Below are 17,150 nucleotides of genomic sequence, written 5' to 3'. Positions count from 1 at the left end.
GTAGCAGTCCGTCTTCCAACTCGTCTAAAGAGCTTAACGGATAAATTTACTTCTGCTATTACATCATTTTTCTGTTAGAATAAAAGAATCAAGATGAGTTTCTTTGTTTTAATGAAACAGTTTGAAGAGCAAACAGATTATCCAGAGAACAGGAAGGCTGAGAAAATGTTAGTTACTATAAAATGAGGTGTTAAAACAGCAAGTGTTTTTACAGTGTAATTACATGGACAGTGTTGTATGTTCCAGCAGCACCGCGCTATAATCAGTGTGTCAGTTTTAACCTGAAATTAACAGCATCGATCTGCCATCAGCTGGAGGTGGGCCCCAGATGAGATCCTGCCCAGGGCCTCAGTCAGCCTTAGAGAGCCTCTGTTTCCCTCCGTCCATGAAACTCTCTGGACTCCAACCGGTCCTGGATTATTCTGCTGAGCCAGAAAGATGAAGAGGAAGATGAAGGGGGTTCCTGGATCCCCGACCGAGGGTCCATCCTCGGTTTGTTTGACATGGCAGCTTCCCCGAGTATGAAGAGATAAACATCTGGCGGCGCTGCCAGGAAAGAGAGAGAGAGAGAGAGAGAGAGAGAGAGAGAGAGAGAGAGAGACTGATCATCTAATTACAGCTGCAAATAAAATGCTAATTCCTCCTGGCACCGTGATGGAGTTCAAACATGGCGCCGTCCAGAACCTGAGCGGACCGGGCTCTGCTCCAATCCAACAACAAGGACTCATTATCCAGAAAACTATTGTTATTATTATTTTTAGCGTTCTTGTGAACCATTCAGAATGCGGCACATTCATGACGAGGAGGCTCACAGCCGGCCCAAGGAATAAGCAAATGAAGCTGCTGCTGTGAGGCCGTACAGGCCTGCAGGGGGCGCTAAAGAAGCAACACAGAATCTCAAAACCTCAGATTTCGTTGATAATAAATAAGAAAATGTTCATTTTCCTTTGATCTCAAGAACTTTACATTTTTATTTAATTTCATTGTGATTAAAAGATCAGATCATTTTAAATGCAATAATACAAACAGAAAATTTATTAAAAGGCTTTTAGTTCATTAATAACTATTAGTTATTAATGAACTGAAAGTTATGATTTAGTTCATTTTTTATTACTGTTGTTGTGATTAAGCAAAGAGAGGAGAGCAAATAAACACCAGGGATCATCGCAAGAAAATTAGAAATAAAAACATGTCAGCAGATTTATTTATTTATTTATTTATTTATTTAGTATGTAGTTAGTTAATTTTATGGTGTGGTTATGTTAATTGGGTGCACAATAGAATAATGTGATTATTATTATTATTATTATTATTATTATTATTATTATCATCATCATTAGTAGTAGTAGTAATATCAGTGTAAACATAAATAATGAAACTGAGTCACGTGACCTTTGAGCTGCTTAGGCCTACCAGGCCAGCAGGGGGCCTCAGTAACACTAAATGTCTCCACTGAATCCATGTTGCTGAAAATTCATCTTTTATTTATTTAGGTTTTATTTTGAAAATATTTAAAATCTAAATTTCAGCCAGTATGAAAAATGTAAATGTCTGCATGTAAACATAAAAAATGATAGATAGATAGATAGATAGATAGATAGATAGATAGATAGATAGATAGATAGATAGATAGATAGATAGATAGATAGATAGATAGATAGATAGATAGATTATTTAATATCTATCTATCTATAGATAGATAGATATTAAATAATTTTGTGGCCCCAGTTCAGACTCCGCTCTGGGCCCCATTTAAAGCTGCGCCGCCCCTGCAGCAGTGATTAATGATACGTCACCAGCCGCAGATTAATCACGCAAAATGAACGGACGGTTTGCGGTGTTGAGCCGAACCCGCAGCCTTCAGGTGGGATGAGGAGAAGAAGAAAAACCTGGTTTCATCAAATCTTTTTAGATGCAAATATTCTGTTATCTCCAGCTCGCTGCAGCTGTAGTATTTTCCTCTCCATGTGTTTATGATTAATTATCTGTTCTTGGTGGAAAAATAAATCATGCGAAATGAGGGTGTGCGCGCGCAGAGCGCCGCGCGCTCCGCCAGAGATGGCAGGTCGATGCTGTTAATTTCAGGTTGAAACTGACACACTAATTATAACGCGGTGCTGCTGGAACACTAGCAGGCAAGATTACACCTCTCTGCTTCTATTTTCTGCTGTTTTATTTTTTATTTTATCAGATCCTGCTTATATTTTACCAATTAAAAATCGTAAAGGCATTTCATTGCCCCGGGATAAAATAAAATAAAAAAAGAAAAAGAGGGAAAGAAGCAGCCTCTCTGCTAACACGGCCATCACTTTCCCCCATCAGATTCATTGTGATGTATTAGATGCAATAAATTATCCCATGTAACAAAACATGGCGAGCTGAAAGGCTGATAATCTGCAGAGGGGAGATAAGGATTCATTATTCCAAATCATTATGAATCCAGCGTTGGCTGTGACTTCTTTCTTAATCAGCTTCTGTGATCCTGGATACGTGAAGGCAGCAGATAAGAGCCGAGTCGTTTATAATTCTCCCCACCTCGGCCTAATATTTTAAAATAAAAATCGCAGGCAGAAAGAAGCGGCGCGCGCGCACACGCACGCGCATGCACCGGCTTTGGAGGGTGCACGGAATGTAATAAAACACACTGAGAAAATAAATGAGTAAATAGATTAAACCCGCGCATTGGCTGCTGCTGCTGTTGTTTTTTTGTTTTTTTTGTCTCAAATTAAGGTCATCTCCCTCCACGTTTCCAGAGGAATCCTGCTGAAAAGAGAAAATTGACTCCCTGTTTAGAGGAAAGTGGCTGATCAGCCTGGCTTTTAACGCGTTGATGCGGTGAAACACCGCAGCCTGTTGGGTTAGCGTGAAAAGGTGAGAGACAACATGGCTGCTCAGGTGACTGGGACACAGAACGCCACAGTTCAGCCACAATAAATAACATTTATTCTCTAACATAATAGAAACGTGAATTAAGAACGAGCCACTTCCTGTTTATCTTCCTAATTGATTCCTATTATTTTCCCTCCTAATGAATCTTTTATTGCATCTTTAATGTGAATAAATTCCGCCATAATCTGGTCGTTCCCATCTGTGTTGCTTCACCTTTACATTGAAATCTAATTCCCAGCATCCGCGCTGTGTTTGCATCAAAAGCAGATTAATAAATCATTACGATCTGGATGTGTTATTTTTCTAATTCCATTCAGATGCCGGGATGTTCTAATTCCTCCTAAATGAGGAGCCGCGCAGCGCAGCGCGCTGAATTATTCATCGCTTTAAAAAGACGCGTTTGGCTGCAGAGCCGCATCCGTAAGTTTATACAAGGCGGTTTGCGCCAATTATCTTTAATTTATTACCTTAATTGAATTTCTCCCCACCCTCCGCCACCAAAGCTAGATTTGGGTGTGATCAGTTTACATTCTCCTTCAAAGAGTCGAGGCGCAACATGAGAGACGCCAAGCCTGCAGCATCCTCTTCCTCTCTGCTCCTCCAGCGCGTTTCTCACAGAGGAGGATCGGATTTGCTTGGTGCTCCTTTCAATCAACCGAGCTGTCAATAAGCAGGCCTCTGCGCGCTCCGGGTTACTCAGTCCGCTCGCGCCTTCTTCTTCTTCTCTGGCATCAAAAAAAAAAAATAACCAGCAGACCCAACGTGTTGCTGCGATCACATTATGCTGCATTTCAGCCTGCATCCCCACCCCGCCGCGTTTCTGGCTTTATTTGTCTCCGTGCAGCTGCACTTCTCTGTCCTTTGTGGCGCAGCGGCTCCTTCTGCAGCACAAAGGGACGCGGAGCTCCGTGTCACTGAAGCAGCCGCGGCGCAGATCACTGCTATCAGCACAGTTCAATAATTAATACCGCTTTTTATTCTAAAACTGATATTTATTTAATAAACAAGCAAACAAAAGGCCCTGAAGATCTTACATCTGTTTTCTGTTGGTTAAAACGAATCAAACGGTGGAAAAGTAGATTCAAAATCAACCAGTTTCAGTTTAAAAAGGTTGAAATTCTTATATTATTTTAAAAAGAGGCGTTTCTAAAAGCTTCCAGGCCTTTAATCTTGATTTATTAATGAAAACATCAACAAATAGATGAGAAAATAGATATATAGGTTAATCTGGATACATATTCAATTAAAAACCAAATTATTAAACAAATAAACATTGGAAGAAAAAAATTTTTCAGATTAAAATGAACAGATTTCCCATTAAAATTGGTTCTAAGGTGAATATTTCTTCAGCATGAGAACATTTTAAATACTGGTTTAGATTTACCAGATAAAACAACAGAACACTGTGGAAAAAATCTACTTTTAGTCTAAAATAAATTCTTTACATGAAAAAAGCTTGAATTTATTGAAGAACAGGGAAACATTTAAAACACACCGGGGTGTTATTTTTTGATCAAAAGAAAAACGAATCTATTTTCAATATTCAATCGATAGATTTAGATAAAAATCGTCTCAAATGTTCCTAAAAATGTCAAAGAAACGGAATAATGAGGGAGAACGTGAAGCCTGAGAGTTAACCCTGTGATGCAGGCCTCTTCCCATTGGCTGGAGCCGCATCTAGTTGCTTTCTGAGCCGGAAGCTGCTCATACAGTAGAGGCGAGGCCGCGTGCGCGCGCGCGCCGCCGTGCCCCGGTAGCCTACATGCGTGCGCGCGCGTTTCTTATTTATAATCAGGCTGATGACTCCGGGACCGTGCCAGGGCCTGGCGCGTGCACGAGCGGGAGCGCGCAGTAAGAAGCCTCTGTGTGTGTGTGTGTGTGTGTGTGTGTGTGTGTGTGTGTGTGTGTGTGTGTGTGTGTGTGTGTGTGCTCTTCCCGTCCACAGCTCTCGCCCTCTCAGCCTCTCTCTCCCCGCCTGTCTCTAAATGCCATCGGCGCCTCCATCTGCATGTCAGTCTTTCTTCTCATCTGCAGGGGAGGAAAAAAACAAACCAAAAAAGGAGAAAAGAAAAGAGAAGAAGAAGAAAAGCGGCGCGGCGTCCAGCGGTCAGGTCAGTAGCTTTTCCATGTGCAGCTCGCTTTGCTCGGATCCTGCTGCTGCGGCTCCTCTGAATGATGGAAACTTTTGCCTTGAATCAGAATCAGAAATATTCAGACACAATTTCATTTTTTGGTTTTTCGTTTCGGGTTCGGCGGCCTCTCCATCAGCCTCCATCCGAACCGAGCCAACACTGATTCAGCCCCGCGTTCCGCGCCTCTCTCCGGACCGACCCGCCGCCCATTCCCCCAAATTTCAGCCGCCGCCGCTAAAATAGCGCAGATGAGGAGTTTTAGCGGCATATTACCTGCCGCTCAGGCTGATGACGGCGGTTCCGGCCGGGGAGTCGCTCCAGCCGTGAAATCGATCTGATTACCTTGCCGGCGGCTGTTCTTCCTCCATCTCAGTCCGCTCTCTGCATCGATATGGCGCAGAAATGAGGGCAGCATCACAGAGGAGATGCGGCGCGCATTTCTCTATTTTTTTTTTATTTAATTCTGCCTAAAAAAAATAAATCTCCAAAATTAGATTTAAATTTTTAAATATTTGACGCTGTGAACAGAGCCGCCAGCCGGTCGGATCCCGGCTTTCGTCGCTGCTGGGAGTTTTTTTTTTTTTTTTTTTTTTTTAATTCTATATTTAAATTTGGGGTGAATTTGTAAATGGAAGCCCACCCTCTGAAAACTCAGCAATGAGCTGAATGAAGGTGAAGAGGCCCCGCACGGTGGCTGACAGATTACATCAGCGCGTCTGGCGAGCAGCGATACAGACGCTGATAAGCATCACAACTTGGCCAACCGGCTCACCATTTTCCTTTTTCACATCACTGTAGGAAAGAATGACAGAAAACACTAACTTCTCATTTTTTTCCCTTTTTACACTCGAAGAATATTTTTTTGTTCTCAGTTTAAATCATTCTAGGAACCGGAGTTCTGTTTTCAGGTTTCAGCAGCAGAATTTGACGCCCTCGTTTTGTTCTAAGAAGCAGCCTCGATTCACATGCCGGAGAGAATAACAGCTCCTTTTTCTTGAAAAGAGCAGCGAGGTGACAGATGACTCAGTGATGTAACAAATAGATTACCTGCGGGGAGCTACAGCGGTTTCGACATGCGTGCAGCGCCGGTGCAGCCTGGCAGCCTGACCCGCAGCCTGCAGCCTGCAGCCGGCGGCCGGCTTCACCTGCGGCCCGCTCCGATTCAACGCGCCGCAGCTGAAACATTCCGCAAACAACGCGTTAGCGCCATTTTTCTATTTTTCTAAATTTCGTCCTGCTGTCAGGCTGAAAGCCACATATTAGTCAGGCTGTTCTGCCACTTTGTTTTGGAAGAAATGAGAAAGCAGCAGAAACACACGGAGACCCCGGCAGCACCGAGACGCCCACAGCCTCTCACTTCTCACACCGAACCTCCGAATATTCACACATTTATTTCACTGGCTGCTGAATTTAATTCACACGGTTTATCATTTAATTTATTATCCTTTAGTTGTAATTTAATTTTTATTCATAAGGAAACAGTGATGTTTAGGGATAAACACACTCACACACACACACACGTAGGCGAGACCTAATCTAAAATATTTGATCCTCTCATGGCAGCAGAATAATCTGTTCCCATCTTAAACTCTGAGCCGCAGAGCAAAAAAAAAAAAAAAAAAACTGTTTTGATTTTAATCAGATGTTTGACATAATCAGGCAGAAATAATCTGCGTCATCAGAACCGCGACTGGACCCAGAACTGTGACTGCAGCTCTGCTCACATTCTGCTCAGGGACTCATTTAAAATATTTGTTTTGTTTTGTTATTTATTTATTTTTTTAAATTTATTATGTTTTACAGAAAACAAACAAAACAAAAAAAAACTGGAGATATTTCAGTTTGATTTTAATTTTTAAAAGAGAATCATCCTGGTGGAGAACAGGTCTGGCTCCGGACTGGTTCTGTTCACCCGAACCAAGAGAAATAAAACACAGTCTGCATTATTATTATTATTATTATTATTATTATTGTTGTTGTTGTTGTTGTTGTTATTTTCCCGCTGCTTTGTCCGGTTCGGACTCTGAACCAGATTCAGGTTCCGGTCTGCTCCTCTTCCTCTCCAGGAGGAAGGCTCTCCTCTTTGTCCCCAATATTAAACTAACTGTAGAAACCCTGAAGCAGAGTGAGGCGTTAGGGGGAGACCCTGCAGCCGGAACAGTTCTGACTGGTTCCGTTTGATCCAAATGAGGACTGATCATAGCGGCAGGCCGACTTGTGCAGTTTTTGGTTGGTGTTTTTGGTTGAGCGCATGAAGCTCATGAACTCCCCTGTGCGGCGCCCCGCTGATCCTCCAGCTCATGGATGCTGCAGCAGCTGCAGCAGCTGCTGCTGCTGCTGCTGCTGATTCCGACGCCGCTGCACAGCAAGGGCGTGCGCGCTCCCGACTGCTTTTACCCACCTAGCTGCGCGCCCTGTGCGGGTTCATTTCCTGGCTTTACAGTGACGTCACATCCAGTGGCGTCGATGCACGCACACCCACACACACACACACACACACACACACACACACACACACACACACACACATTTCCACTACTACTACAGTATCGATCTACTAAAACTCATGAGATGATTTTCTGCTTATCACAAATGTAAACAAGAAATTCAGTATCTGAATATTATTTCCATTTAATAAACTGAAATTTCTGTTTAATAGAAAATATATTGAATACCTGCTGAAAGATTATTTATTAACGCAACTTTTAATCTGAAAATTAGCCTAATATTGAATTTATTTTTAAGAGGATAGATAAGATTAGATCATACAAGTTGTGTTTTTTTCTCCAAATGTTTTTTATTTTTATTTTTATTTTTTACTTTTCCTCTTCTGTGTTTAAAATAAAGCCGTGACTGCAGCAGAAATATTAACAGAGCCACAAAATATTCTGTTAATAATTGTTGACGTTTCTTTAACATGTAAAAAATGAAATATGATGAATGGTCCCGGCCGCGCGCTGCTTGCTTTGCGTTTTGGAGCCAACAGTCAGAATAATGAGGCTGTCACCGCGAGAGGACGCACTGTCACAATTTAAAGAGCAGAAACGTCCCGAAAGCCGCTGGTCGCCCCAAGCAACAGGCTGAGCTGCACACACACACACACACACACACACACACACACACACACACACACACACACACACTGCAGCACTTTGAGACATGAATGAAACAAACACTTGTTAATATTCTTGTCTCACCACAAGCTCTTTATTTATTCCTTCTATTTCTGTTTCTTTTAAAATCTGTTCAGTTTTGCGCCTTTTTAAACTTCCGTGTCCTTTGAAAGCCTTTAATAAATAATGTGGAGCTTTATGTTTTTATTTTTTTATCTGAAGTGATTGAAAACTTGCAGTTTTTGCTTCTCTTGCTTTAGTTGGATTCAATTATCAGGCCCCTCCCCTCAGCTGATGACACTGACAGACCCTCCTTAAGTTGCGTCGCGCCACAGCTGTCTGCGAGCATTGAGCTGCCTGGCGCCATCCTGAAAGAATGCCTTCACTGTAAAAAAAAAAAGAAAAGAGAGAGAGAGAGAGAGAGAGAGAGAGAGAGGGAGAGAGAGAGCGGGGTTAATGGAGAAAGCTAGCAGCAGATCTGATCAGTGAGTTGAACTTGCTGGTGCCGCTCAGTGCGCAGCGCAGACTCAGCTCTGCGCTACTTGTTGAACCGGCCTGAAAACTCTCACATCTTTTATTTTTTATATCTGGTCACGTTTTTTCTGAGAGGAAAGAGTTCAGGAACTCTGCGCCGAACTGGATTCCATTTTGGCCGTGTTCGTGCGGCAGCAGCGTTGTTGCATGCGGGGCTTCTGCGGGTATGTTTAAATCTCTCTGCGTTTTCTTTTCTTCTTTTTTCTTTTTCTTTTTATTTATTTTTTTATTTCGTGAATCCAGTGTGCGCCGCTTTGTTTGCATGAAGAACAGAACCAGAAAGTGACACTAACGCTCTGCTCTCTGTCTCCAGGTGATCGGAAGCGGCCGCGGAACCTGTTGGATTTTAAACGCAAACGGATTTGGGACTGATTATTTCTTTGCTCCGTTTTTTTTTCCACATGAACTTTTACTGAAGAACAGAAATAATTAAATCAGGTTCGAAGACAAAGAGCGAGCGATGGAAGTAAGTGCGGACCAGCCTCGATGGATGAGCCATCATCCCGCGGTGCTGAACGAACAGCATCCCGGCTCTCATCACCCGGGCCTCGGCCACTCGTACATGGACCCTTCGCAGTATCCGCTGGCGGAAGATGTGGATGTACTGTTTAATATCGATGGACAGGGGAACCACGTCTCTTCGTACTATGGGAACTCAGTCCGAGCCGTCCAGAGGTACCCTCCTCCTCCACCCGGTGAGTCGACGGCCTCTTTGGGGCCTTTTTATTTTTATTTGTTAATCATAATCCAGCTTTTTCGATGATTGTACGCAAAGGCTCTGCGGCTGGGTTTCACATTATAATTCGATCCGGGACGGGTTTCAGTTTCTGCTCGTAGTTTTCCTCCTTGTGTTCCGTCTAAACACCTGAAACGCGACCTGCCTCGCTAGTGTGAGGACTTGTTGTTTCAGATCAGTTTCTCTGGCCGGCCGCGTGTTTGACGGCGACTCAAAGTTTGTGGAGATTTTTGGGAAAATTGTCCCTCTGATCACATGAACATCTGAGGCAGCAGCGCCGCATGCAGCCGCTTGTGGAGTTTCCTACCGTGTAACTTCCTCTACCGTCAGCTCGCAGTTTGTTCTGAGGCGTTTGGAGAGCAGAGCTGTTGCATCAGGGCCTGTTAGACGGGAAAATGAAGCTTTCTGTTACCTGATATGCTGGAAAATCACATTTTAGATCGTTGATTTGCTGCGGACCGAGCAGGCTGCTGATCTTGTTGTGTCTCCCGCTGCAGGTAGCCAGGTGTGCCGCCCGTCGTTACTGCACAGCTCGCTGCCTTGGCTGGAGGGCAGCAAAGGAATCCCCCCCCACCACAGCAGCTCCCCCTGGAACCTCAGCCCCTTCCCCAAGAACCCGCTGCACCACGGCTCCCCGGCCAGCCTGTCCGTCTACCCCCCGGCCTCCTCCACCTCCCTGTCCACCGGACACTCCAGTCCGCACCTCTTCACCTTCCCCCCGACCCCTCCCAAAGACGTGTCCCCGGACCCGGGCATTTCCACCCCGGGCTCCAGCAGCTCCGGGCGCCAGGAGGACAAAGAGTGCATAAAGTACCAGGTGACCCTGGCCGAGAGCATGAAACTGGAATCAGCTCACAGCCGAAGCGTGGCGTCAATCGGAGCAGGGTCAACCTCTGCCCACCACCCCATCGCCACATACCCACCCTATGAATACGGCCCCGGCCTCTTCCCACCAAGTAGCCTGATAGGTGGGTCATCTTCTAGTTATGGTTCCAAAACGAGACCAAAAACAAGGTCCTGTTCAGGTAGGCGTGCGTTTATTACATTCCCTTTTGCTCTAACGTTTCCCCAGATTTGCAGAGAACCGCAGAGCCATGTTGACCCCGAACCGGAGCCTGAGCTCAGGCAGGCCGACCGGCCCTCTTTCAGCTCCTCATCTAGTAATAATAATAATAATAATAATAATAATAATAATAATAATAATAATAATAATAATAATAATAATAATAATAATTGGAAATATTTTTTCTAACGGAAATTAATCTGATATTTTCCCATTTTAATAAAAATATTTAGAGCTGTATTTTCCTTCCTAAAGAATAAAACCCGCCTGGCTGTGAAGCTGCAGTCATTCCGGAGCAGACAGAGACGGCGGCTCTCTGCTCTGTCTGCCGGTTATATGTTCAGGATAATCCCATTACTGTCAGGCCAGCGCGCGCCACTGTGGCTTTGTTGAGCCAGCGCGAGAACCGGAAGCTGCGCTGAGGCGCAGACCGGGGCCGGAGGGGTCTATTATTATTATTATTATTATTATTATTAGTATTATTATTATTATTATTATTATTATTATTATGAGAACAGATAAAAAGCCCGTTTTCTGTAATGAGATTAAAATCAGCGGTGAAAACAGTGGATTAGTTGATGCCTATCATCGGGATTAAAATGCAAATAAAGATTTTAATTCCAGGATCACTGGAGATAACTGGCATTTACAGAATATTTTCAGATCTTAGGAGTACTTATGAGATTTTTCTGCACATTTTCTCCTTTATTTAAAATTAAATCAGGCAGCGGAGCCTCTCTCTCTCTCAGGCCTGCGTTTGTCTCACATGCCTGGAACCGACGCAGTTCCTGTTTGATTTTTTCTTTCTTTTGTAAAGTCAAAAGAGAAAGAGAGAAACAGTTTCCCAGGTGCCTGTGTGTGTCTGTCACACATCTAAAGCAGTGTGTGTGAGTGTGTGTGTGTGATTTATAAAAAAGGGAAGTTTGGCTGCATGAAAAGGCAGAAAGCTTCTCGCTGATGTTCACAAAGCTTCACTCTCTGCTTTCAAATAACGAGGAGCGGCTGCAGCGTTTCAGTTTCTGTTCACCGTCATCTCAGAACAGACCCGAAAAACTCTCGCATAAAATATTATTTTTGTTATTAGATGGTGAATGAAAGAGAAATGCTAAACTGTGACATTTTTAAAAAATGATCCAAAATGTTTCAGATTGTTCAGAGACGTTAGCTTTGTGGTTTTAAGGACCTTAAGAAAATTAACAATGTTTGATGTGTCATTCTCTGTATTATTATTATTATTATTATTATTATTGTTATTATTATTATTATTATTATTATTATTATTGATAATTGAATTCATGTTTTGTCAGAACATTAACGGATTTTTTTCCTGCCAGCCCTGATTATTACATCAACATGATTTTTATATTTCCGCCTCCGCCTGACCCCGTGTCCGTGTTTTATCTTTTATTTCTGTGTGTGTGTGTTTGTGTGTGTGTGTGATGTTGTGCGCTCTCCCGCACGCAGAAGGCAGAGAGTGCGTGAACTGCGGGGCCACGTCCACCCCGCTGTGGCGGCGGGACGGTACGGGCCACTATCTGTGCAACGCCTGCGGCCTGTACCACAAGATGAACGGGCAGAACCGCCCTCTCATCAAGCCCAAGCGGCGGCTGGTACGTTCCTCCACCGACATTTTCCTCTCTGCTGATGACGTTTCCGTCTCTCTCTGTGTTTGTTTCCCCCTCTATCCAGGAAGAAGTAGGCCTATTAGCTGCAGGAAATTGACTCGGCAAGTGCAGGTCTCTGTTTTCAGATACTACCTTAGAAAAAAAAATTAATGCATTATCTGAAAATAATACAGATTAATAAAAAAAAAGATTGATTTTGCTGTTTGCAAAAAGGACTCATGTGTATTTTTAAGTTGCTTCTTCTGCAGCTGAATGTGGCTGCATGCACTGAGCTCCAGAAAAATAGGTTGAGGTTTCTTCTGTAGGGAAACCCCCTCATGACTTATGAGCTTAAAGGAGTTCCCTAGATTTAGTAAAAATAAAAAGTGTTAGGAAGCAATAGGTGACCAGCCCTGCTCTGCCGGCCTCTGGACTTATTCCTCCGGCCTTAATGTGAAAAGCCGACGTCTCAGGGAAGGAATGGAGAGGAAAGGGCTGCCGGATATCTGCGCGGCGCAGATAACGGCGCAGTCAAAACACTGAGGCTGTCCGGAGCCCCGCACGGCCTGCGCTTGTTTAAACCCGCTAAAATACCTGTGCGATGCGCAGCGTTAGGCACAAGGTTTTAATAATTCAATAAATATTTATTTATTCGTGGAGGCCAGAGCTGCACAAGTCAGATTTCCAGAAAGGAAAGTAAAAAGGAAAACATGTCAAAGGAATAAAAGCCCGCTGCTCTCTGATTGGTTATTCCCAGCACGCAGCGGCTGCAGGGCTTATTAGGCCAACAGCCGTATAATTGGAAATGCCTCCAGGAGATAATGTAGTCGTTCGCTTTTGGCGTGTCCTCTGCGGTCACCCGTAGGTATTGATTGTTTTTAGAGATTATAACATCAATGTCAAGGCGCTGCTGCTGCTCTCTGTCTTCATCGCTGCCAGGCTGCAGCGTTTCTCCTGCATTAACAAACTTTCGCTGTAATTGTTTGACGTTTCAAACATGCAGCTTTTTCCAGAACGGAGGTTGAATCAGATGAACGGCTCTGCGTTTCAAGGCTCTGCTTTTATGTCTTCTGTAAATATTTATTCTCTCTGAGGTATGCGCCCCAGGATGCTATTTTTAGAGCTCCGAGTGAAAGCAGCTCTTTTTCTGCCATTTCTGTCTTTGTGCTCTTTAAACTATGTTCAGCTTGCACTTATATGCATAAAAAGATGGAAAATATATACAGTGAAAATAAAAGCCTTCAGTGTTTTAGAGAGGAAATAACTTGTGCTTTTGATCTGCGATGAAAGGAAATCTGAAGAGTTTCTGCTGCGTCTATTCACATGTATGTAATGATGTAGTTTGGATTTTAAAGGGCAGTAGATTCACCCACAACCTGTAAGCTAGAGGAAGAGCCGCTGCTTTGTGTGAATCTTGAAGCTGATTGGTTTGTCGCTCCGGTCACCTGACTCGTGGTTTTCGTTCAGTCTGCAGCCAGGCGGGCAGGGACGTCCTGCGCAAACTGCCAGACAACGACGACAACGCTGTGGCGGAGAAACGCCAACGGAGACCCGGTGTGCAACGCCTGCGGCCTTTACTTCAAGCTGCACAATGTAAGTAATAAACCTGCTCAGGATCTGCTGCTGTCGCCGCGACACACAGCTCTGCTGAATATTTCATCCCCTCATCTTGGACTCTCCTTCCTGTGAATATTTGATCTGACTTGTCCCTGCAGAGAATTTCCGTAGCACAGAGATAACTCCGATTTATTGGCAGTGGAGCTCAACCTGCAGTCTGCCTGCTTTTAAATAATAATTAAAATTAGATTAATTTCTGGGCGGTTTTTCTCTCTCTGGGTGTTTGTACCCTCTTGGTTTCCCCTCTGAACATCAATCTGCCTGATTCGTTTTGGGTCGCTTGGTGTCTTAGCACAGGATTTCACATCTACAGGACGGACACCCCGGGGACTCGTTTATCTCCCCTCTCCTGCACAAAGCTGTCACTTCCAATCAAACCGCCATTGTAGCTCCAGCTAATAATAATAATAAGCAGACTAACTGCTCTCAGGCCACATGTAGGTAATTTCTTCTCCCTCCTCTTCCTCCCCTCCTGCCTCTCTCACATGACAGAGTTTGCTTATATCCCAATGTGCAGGCAGAGACTCTCCGCCCTGCTTGTCACGCAGGCGCCCTCTCTTAAATCACTTTCCCATGTTTCTCTTGGCCGATGGTTCGCCACTGAAAACAGACTGAGAGTGAGCTTAAACACAAAGAGGAAGATGATTTCCCAGCTACTTATTAGCATCTGAACTGACCCCAACCTCTGAGTCAGTGGCGTAAAAAGTGGCAGTGCGCTATACAGGGGCGCCACGCTAGAGGGGGCGCCAGATGTTGGCGGAGTAATTATTTCTAGTTGGTATTTTCTGTATTTAGCAGCTGATTGCGCATTGAAACCCCCAGAGGGAGAGTCTGTTATATGTCTGCATGCATTTCAGTACTTAGCTGGTTTTGACTCAGTATTTCTCAAATTGGTTGATTTGAGTAAATCTGGATTTCTGTTGGAGCTCGAATCTTATTCCAGATTCTTGGAGTGAATTCTGGATAGATCTGTCAGGATTAGGATTAATTAGGACACAAAACATTAGCATTAAGCTAGCTTGTGTTTGCAGACCCCGCTGAGTGAGGACGGGGTGTAACCGTCTGAGACTTACAGTATGTTTAGTTTTGACACCTCTGTCGCAGGCTGAGGTTTGACAGGAGGGCTGGGTGTGAACGCCTCGCTGTCTTTTCTCAGGTGGTCAACCGTTTCAGATGTTTGAAGTTTCAGGCATCAAAGAGGAAAGGCTCGCCTGGCTTTACGGAGCGTAGCTCAGAGCTGGAGAAAGTTTTCCCCACCTCCACCGTTTGGAGTCACAGTGTAGAGGAAGAAACCGCATCACCAGAGGAGATCTTTGCCCTCCGATAATCATTGACAGTCAGCTGAAAAATGCTCGGCTTTATTCCGAGAAGGAGTCTCATCATCCCAACCTGTAGCTAACCGCAGCTGGAGCCATTTTAGCCAACGCCAAGTGAACAAGGACTTGGCCGGCCGGCATCGTCTCTGCTTGAATAGCTTCCATCCGACCCACTTGCATCTTCTATTTGTCTTCCTCTCTCTGAGGAAACATCACAGCTGCAAATATGTTTCAGTTTAAGATATAAATCTAAATACCAGCCTGAAATGGACGAGTCGAGTTTCTGAAATGCATCAGCTCCAAATTGGTCACAAATGTTTGTTTTTTCCTGCTCATATCTCAAGACAAAGTACTAATCTGCCGTCTTTCTGTCTCCTTTCGAGAGCAGATCAACCGACCTCTGACCATGAAGAAGGAAGGCATCCAGACCCGGAACAGGAAGATGTCCAGTAAGTCCAAGAAGAGCAAAAAGTCCCAAGACAACATGGACGAATTCTCCAAGAGCCTGATGGACAAGAGCAGCTCGTTCAGCCCGGCCGCCCTGTCCCGCCACATGTCCTCCTTCCCCCCCTTCTCGCACTCCAGCCACATGCTCACCACCCCCACACCCATGCACCCCTCCTCCAGCCTCCCCTTCGCCCCCCACCACCCTTCCAGTATGGTGACAGCCATGGGTTAAGGCCCCGGCGCCCTGGGCTCCTCCGTCACCTCCACGCCCTTCGGTACCTCCGCTCCAGACTCTTCGGTTCGACCCAAGCGGGATCCTTTCTCCTCGGTTCTGTCTTATTTTTATAAAACCCAAGTGTACCTCTGCGATGTAAATGCTTTGCAGACTCGAACTGACTGCGGCGCACTGACCTCCAGGGGGAAGGTTTCTGTTTTTCCAGCGGACGTTTCTCCTCCACCCGCCGCAGCCGCAGACTCCGCCCAACATGGAGCTCCATTGTGTATAAAAGCCATTCCTCCACTGCAGCGCCAGTCCCTGACACCCGCATCTCCTCACCTTCTGCCTGTGAAACAGGACCCCATCCCTCTCTGCTTCCTCTCCTTTCCTCTTGTTCAGCTGAAGAAGAGGACAGACTGATCATATTTGTACAAATTGTATGAAATACAGTACATTTAATGAAGACTTTTTAATTAAGTAAGAAAAAAAGGAAACTTGCCCCTGGGCAGCTAACGACTAGAAGGGTACGAGTCGCAGCAGGTGCAGAGACTCCGCCGAGTCCCGGATGAGGAAAAGAAGCGAGAGGGAGAGACTTTGAGACAGGGCAGGCCTCAGATTTTGCCTGCATGAAATGTGTCGCATTAAGTTTGCAGAGATCCGGCGCCTCTGGCCGCCGGCCTCTCTCTTATTTTATTAGATTTTTTTCCTTTTTATTTTATTTTTTGGATGTGCTATACGTCTCGGGCAATTGGTTTGTGTTGAAGCGCTCACACACACACACACACACACACACACACACACACACACACACACACACACACACACACACACACACACACACACACACACACACATTGGATCATCTGAAAGACTTTCTTTCTGCCCACAGATTATATGCATTGTGAAAAAAAAGTTCCTGTATTTGTTATTTGTATGTATAAATCAGAGTACCAAAAATACGAAAGAAACAAAGATGTAGAATTATTTCTTTATGTTATGCAGACTGAATGGTTGTAAAAAATTAATAATAATCACTAGTGTAAAATATGACTGCTTTTTTGTTTCGTAATTTTTTTCTTTTTTTTTGCTCTTTGAAAATAATAAACTAGTTTAATCTCTGTTGACATGTTAGCGCTGTGGTCGAGAGCCGTCTGTTCTGTGTTTCTGTGCTGTGTGATCTCCGGCGCTCTGCACACCCCCACCCACTCACCTGCCCACAAAACCACAACCAGAGACACCCGGCCATATGTATACATACACACACCTCTGTGCTCATATTCAGACATACATGTAGCTGTTCTGCTCCTGTTCTGCTGCTCTGCGTTTGCAGGAACAGCGTCGGGTCAGCTGAGCACAAACAGGAAGACAAGAAATAAACAACAGCGATGGAGGAACAAGTCAAATGGCACGGCTGAAGGTGCTTTTGTCTCATCCTGTTTCTACATAAATACAGATTCATCCATCTTTTCTTGATTTAAAGCT

General features: G+C 44.5%; 1 protein-coding gene and 1 long non-coding RNA gene across 9 annotated transcripts; one reads left to right on the top strand and one right to left on the bottom strand.

Moving 5' to 3' along the window:
- Window positions 1–96: 96 nt before the first annotated feature.
- Window positions 97–5,571, bottom strand: LOC148152551 (uncharacterized). The gene is made up of 2 exons (XR_015762078.1): window positions 5,295–5,571; window positions 97–546 (listed from the first exon to the last, which is right to left on the bottom strand). It is a non-coding gene; the product is annotated as an uncharacterized LOC148152551 (long non-coding RNA).
- gata3 (GATA binding protein 3) lies at window positions 4,864–16,799 on the top strand. Of its 8 annotated transcripts, none has more exons than XM_088002983.1 (6): window positions 4,864–5,000; window positions 8,982–9,363; window positions 9,902–10,372; window positions 12,157–12,203; window positions 13,539–13,664; window positions 15,393–16,799. In XM_088002983.1, the coding sequence occupies exons 2-6, from the start codon at window positions 9,129–9,131 to the stop codon at window positions 15,681–15,683; spliced, it is 1,170 nt and encodes a 389-aa protein (XP_087859109.1). In that variant the 5' UTR covers window positions 4,864–5,000; window positions 8,982–9,128; the 3' UTR covers window positions 15,684–16,799. The 8 variants fall into 8 exon arrangements, with proteins under 8 accessions (XP_087859109.1, XP_087859106.1, XP_087859104.1 ...); XM_088002980.1 differs by lacking the exon at window positions 12,157–12,203 and adding an exon at window positions 11,932–12,077; XM_088002978.1 differs by having other exon boundaries at window positions 11,932–12,203.
- The last annotated feature ends 351 nt before the right edge of the window (window positions 16,800–17,150 follow it).

The sequence above is a fragment of the Poecilia mexicana genome, unplaced genomic scaffold (assembly GCF_051168715.1).
Source record: "Poecilia mexicana isolate PSO_F unplaced genomic scaffold, ASM5116871v1 scaffold_23, whole genome shotgun sequence".
Classification (NCBI taxonomy): Eukaryota; Metazoa; Chordata; class Actinopteri; order Cyprinodontiformes; family Poeciliidae; genus Poecilia; species Poecilia mexicana.
This window is presented reverse-complemented; position numbering and strand designations above follow the sequence as displayed.

Bases quoted from the DNA above. Each gene is read 5' to 3' on its own strand.
- gata3 (XM_015005839.2), top strand. From the start codon at position 9,129: ATGGAAGTAAGTGCGGACCAGCCTCGATGGATGAGCCATCATCCCGCG. The intron at 12,204-13,538 runs GTCTCTGTTTTC...GTTTTCGTTCAG, and splicing joins AATTGACTCGGCAAGTGCAG to TCTGCAGCCAGGCGGGCAGG. The intron at 13,665-15,392 runs GTAAGTAATAAA...TTTCGAGAGCAG, and splicing joins TTTACTTCAAGCTGCACAAT to ATCAACCGACCTCTGACCAT.